Raw genomic sequence first — 5,342 nt, forward strand, 5'->3', positions numbered from 1 at the left:
CACTCCAGCCTGGGGGACGGAGTGAGACTCCGTCTCAAAATAAAAGAAGCAGAGAAGTAACAGAGTGTTTACAATGCCCTAAATTCTAAATTATCCTACACCTTGGAGGCATAGTTCCTACAGAGGAACTACATAGACACCATCCTTCATAGAGGCTCAGGGTCAGGGAAGCCCCTGGTCAAGGAAATGGCCTGGTAGAAAGGGCTGCTCAGTGGCTGGGCTCATCCTTCTCTTTCCTTGTGGTGGCTCTGAGCTGTTCAGCCAGCTCCCTACTAAAGCTGGCTCCAGGGAGGACCGTTCTGTGCTCATGAAATTAGACTGAAGTGGTCCCTAGGGAATCCAGAAATAAATAAAGTGTGTATGTGGGGAAGATGAACAGCTTTCTAACATGTATTATTCTGAACCAACTTTTAATTTGGCATGAAATTAATCTCAGGCTAGAGTCTCTCAAAATATTAAAATAAGTAAACACTGCTGGGCAAGAATAAATAGCAAGAATAACTACATAGTAAGAATAACTTTTAGTTTATTGTAAAATATCCAAGTAGTCTATTTTAATCTATCAAAGTAAACCACTTGTAATATAAGTTGATGTGTAAATGAACATATTTTGTAGTGTCTTTTAAAGCTTATATCTATAACAGACCATCAGGCTAGTGCCTGTCCCTGAGCTGAGTATAGGGTCAGTTACTGTTTACAGGCAGCAACGGGAGGCAGAAATTGATTTGGCTTCTAACTCAGTGTGTTTGTTATATGTTAAAATATGTACACAATTTACAATTATTTAATGCTTTTTTATTTTTTTCATCACAGGTTGTTGAAGATTGGAAATTCATAGCCCAGGTTCTTGATCGGATGTTTCTGTGGACTTTTCTTTTCGTTTCAATTGTTGGATCTCTTGGGCTTTTTGTTCCTGTTATTTATAAATGGGCAAATATATTGATACCAGTTCATATTGGGAATGCAAATAAGTGAAGCCTCCCAACGGACCGAAGTATACCTTTAGTTAACACACATATATCTTATGGCACTTAAAAAATTATGAAAATGTAAGTTATGTGTTAAATTTGGTGCAAGCTTTAACAGACTAACAGTTGCTAACCTCAACTTATGTTAACAGATGATCCATTTGAACAGTTGGCTGTATGACTGAAGTAGTAACTGATGAGATAACATTTGATCCTCTAAAAATAGCAGCAAAATATTATCTGAACTGTACTAGTGAAAAATCTAGTGTTTGTATCCTGGCAAATAATACTAATTTATAATCCACAGTAAAGTTCATCCTTTGTGCTAGAGAATTCCAGTTGTATTTGAAGACTGATTTTAAAACTTTTCTGCATCTGGTAAAGGTATATAAACTTTCCTGTACTCACTGAGTAACAGCTAATCTTTAATATATTATACTGCTATATTTAAAAAGCTGACTACTTGATATAATTACTTAATGTGATGCTTGATATAATAATTACTTAATGTGGCCGGGCACGGTGGCTCACACCTGTAATCCCAGCAGTTTGGGAGGCCAAGGCAGGCGGATCACCTGAGGTCGGGAGTTCAAGACCAGCCTGACCAACATGGAGAAACCCCGTCTCTATTAAAAATACAAAATTAGCCGGGGTGGTGGTGCACACCTGTAATCCCAGCTATTTGGGAGGCTGAGGCAGGGGAATCGCTTGAACCCAGGTGGTGGTTGCGGTGAGCTGAGATCACGCCATTGCACTCCAGCCTGGGCAACAAGAGCGAAACTCTGTCTCAAATAATAATAACAACAACAACAACAACAACTTAATGTGATGCTGCTTTTTCATAACCAACGTTTTTAAAATAAATGAAAAACAGGAATTGGGAACTCCTTTAAGGCTTACTTTATTCTTTAGATGCTTAAACTTAATAATTATTGTGTTAACTATGTCTGTAGCTTACCTTCCACTGTAAAGTCATAGAGTAGACAACTCCTGTGGACACGCAGTAGCATATCCTTAACATTAATTTCAATCCTGTTGTCCACATTTCCCACAATTAATAGAACCATCGTCTATGTAAATTGTGGTAGTATCTCTTTATCCTTGATCTTAGAATAGTCAGTCCACTACAATCACATGAACCCCATTTAAAAAACATATTTAGGGCCGGGGGCAGTGGCTCACATCTGTAATCCAAGCACTTTGGGAGGCCGAGGCGGGTGGATCACTTGAGGTTAGGAGTTTGAGACTAGCCTGGCCAACATGGTGAAGCCCCGTCTCTACTAAAAATATAAAAGATTAGTTGGGCATGGTAGTAGATGCCTGTAGTCCCAGCTACTCAAGAGGCTGAGGCAGGAGAATCGCTTGAACCTGGGAGGTGGAGGTTGCAGTGAGCCGAGACTGCACCATTGCACTCCAGCCTGGGCAACAAGAGCGAAACTCTGTCTCAAAAAATAAATAATAAAAAACACATTTAGGTCTAACTCATTCTGTGAGAAAAGTCTTCTAATATTAAAAATAGTATTCTAATTTGGTATAAGCACACTGTTATACACTTGTAATATTTCAACTTTCTCTCTTCATTGTAATTACAATAATAGAATCTTAGAGTTGCAAGGGCCTTTAGATGTAATCAATCAATCTTAGTCTATTAGTACAGCATAAATGATTTAGTACAGTATAATGTATCAAGGATAAAAGTTACATTTCATCTCTAAAGGTCACCACTTCAGGTGTGACCAGGTAGCAAACACTGACAAAAACCCTGCATTCAATTTAGGACTCTTAGCTGTTGAGATCACAAACACCTCATTTATTTATAATAAGTAACCTATCTAAGTTCAAGCTAATGCTCTTTGGAAGACAGAGCAGACCCTGTCTAATTTGCATTTAATTGTAGGCAGGTGTTTAATGCCATTTAATGAGTGAAAGCCTGGTGTGATGAATTTAAACTGCCTGTTAGCTACCTTAGCTTGTATACATCCCTGATCTCTTATACTGCCATTACTGTTACTTACGATTTTTATATATAAATAAATTTTGTTGACATCTTTCTTTTGACTTATTGAAACATGAGTCACAGCAGGCTGCAATTCTGTCCGTTTTATTTTTGCATAGGAAAAACAGCTAGTGAGACAAGATTCAAACAGTCTCTGAATCATCCGTCAGTGATGATGATCATGTTAAGATTCAGAAATGTAGTACATGATACTCTTTCTTAACAATTTGTCTAAAGCAATGTTTCTCAACCAGGAGCAGTTTTGCTCCTAAGGGGACATTTAACAATGGAGACATTCTTGGTTATTGTAACTGGTGAAGAAGCAGGGTATGTCATTGGTATCTAGTAAGTTGAGCCCAGGGTACTGCTAAAGATCCTACAATGCATAGGATACCCCCACTCTGTCCCAACACATACTTATCCAGCCCAAAATGTCCACAGTGCTAAGGCTGAGAAACCCTGTTCTAAAGGTTCATGCTATGGTCGGAATGTGTCCTCCCCAAATTCATATGTTGAAACCTAATCCCAGTGTGATTGTCTTAGAAGGAGGGGGCCTTGGAGAGGTGATTAGGCCATGGGGGCTCTGCTCTCATGAATGGGGTTAGTGCCCTTATAAAGTAGACCCCACAGAGGTAGCTAGTCCCTTCAGTCATGTGAGGAAACAGCTAGAAGGCACCGTTTGAGGAAGAGGACCCTCACCAGACACCAGATTTGCTGGTGCCTTGACCTTAGACCTCCTTCAAAACTGAGAAATAAATTTCTGTTGTTTATAATCCACCCAGTTTATGGTGTACTAAGACAGTTTATTAACAATGAATAACTAGGCATGATTTCTCATGGTATAATTTAGAATTATGCAAGAGAATTAGTTGAAGCTCTCTGAAATGGAGGCACAGCCCTTTAGACCCAGTAAAGAATGAGAAATGCATGGTGAGAAATGGGTAACAGTAGGAGATTGCTGAATTAGTATAAACCTGCAAAGAGATTATGGGCTAAATAAGAAAAACCACTGGGAGATCTGCAGTGATACTGAACTGAATGACTTTTCATATTTCTCAACAGCATTTTTCTATCCAGTTTTGTCTTAAAAGAAAACATTTTTACACGTATATTCCATAGCACAGCACACTACTTATCACATAGAAGAATCACATTTTGACATCTCTTTACCATGCCAAAAAGGCTAGTTAAATGTTCATTTATCCATAATAAATATTCTACTTTTTTTCGCATGATTCTTTTTTTGACAAAAACCAAGATAACTGGAAAATAAGTAAACCTCGAAATGCCAAACACAAAGCTGGTAGCTTGATAACAGAAAGTACGTTCCTACTAAGCAGCAGCCTCCTCCTGCCCTGACACAAGGAAGTCTCCCAGGCAGGCACACAGCTTGGTGCTTATGCATCTTCCCTGGCCATCAGGGGTTGCAGAAACAATCCTGCCGTCCCTAGAATGCACACCAGGGTGAAAACCCACAGAAAAATACGATCAATCACCATGGCAACATACTTCCAATCATCTTGAATCTGCAAAACAAAATGATAAAAGAGGAAAAAAACATGGAGGGAAAGGCAAAATTAATACATTTTCAATACTGAAGATTTAATAAATACATTACAGTAGAAGCCATTTTGTCTCTAATATGCAAGAAGCCCTTTTTTTCCCCTAATTGACGTAGTCTGAGGAAATCTACCATTCTCAAGTTTCTCTTGATGCAGGAGAGAAACAGGTGTAAAAGATTTGTCATGTTAGATCTGTTTCAAATCAGAAGTTTCCTAATATATGCATAACCTAGTTTTTCTAAATTGAATTCCAATTTTATAAAGTTAGTGAAACCAGTTTGGACTTCCACGGAAGGATTCTGGGACTTGGTTAGAATGCCTAATATAGTCCAACATAATCTACAAGTGCTTCAAAGTACTCCTTATCCAGTTTTAGATATAAATTTCTGGCTGGGTGCAGTGGCTCACACCTGTAATCCCAGCACTTTGGGAGGCTGAGACCACTTGAGATCAGGAGTTTGAGACCAGCCTGGCCAACATGGTGAAACCCTGTCTCTACAAAAAAATAAAAAAAATGGCCAGGAGTGGTGGTGCATGCCTGTAATCCCAGCTACTTGGGAGGCAGAGGCATGAGAATTTCTTGAACCCAGGAGGCGGAGGTTGTAGTGAGCCAAGATTGCACCACTGCACTCCAGCCTGGGTAACACAGCGAGACCCTGTCTCAAAAACAAAATAAATTTTTTAACATCTGTTCCAAAAATGAGAACACACATCAGGGCAAGTCCATCCTCATCACCCTTTCCCTCCCCACTGCCCTCTCCACGATGCCCAGCTGATCAAAAGTCATTTTTAGTGTAAGGCCAAAGTATCATGGAA

At 39.2% G+C, this 5,342-nt stretch overlaps 2 protein-coding genes across 3 annotated transcripts in view; one reads left to right on the forward strand and one right to left on the reverse strand.

The window, feature by feature from the left end:
- The window catches only part of CHRNA5 (cholinergic receptor, nicotinic, alpha 5 (neuronal)), a 28,528-nt gene extending 27,106 nt beyond the window's left edge, over positions 1–1,422 (forward strand). Inside the window, exon 5 of the mRNA XM_011982729.1 lies at positions 814–1,422. Within this exon, the coding sequence (XP_011838119.1) occupies positions 814–975 (162 nt within the window). The 3' untranslated portion in view covers positions 976–1,422. The remainder of the gene's footprint in view (positions 1–813) is intronic.
- Positions 1,423–2,755: 1,333 nt separating this feature from the next.
- CHRNA3 (cholinergic receptor, nicotinic, alpha 3 (neuronal)) overlaps positions 2,756–5,342 on the reverse strand; it is a 37,377-nt gene continuing 34,790 nt past the window's right edge. For both annotated transcript variants that reach the window (XM_011982719.1, XM_011982718.1), the window contains one exon: positions 2,756–4,490. In XM_011982719.1, coding sequence (XP_011838109.1) covers positions 4,362–4,490 — 129 coding nt within the window. In that variant the 3' untranslated portion in view covers positions 2,756–4,361. The remainder of the gene's footprint in view (positions 4,491–5,342) is intronic.

The sequence above is a fragment of the Mandrillus leucophaeus genome, unplaced genomic scaffold (genome assembly GCF_000951045.1).
Source record: "Mandrillus leucophaeus isolate KB7577 unplaced genomic scaffold, Mleu.le_1.0 Scaffold241, whole genome shotgun sequence".
NCBI classification, from domain to species: domain Eukaryota; kingdom Metazoa; phylum Chordata; class Mammalia; order Primates; family Cercopithecidae; genus Mandrillus; species Mandrillus leucophaeus.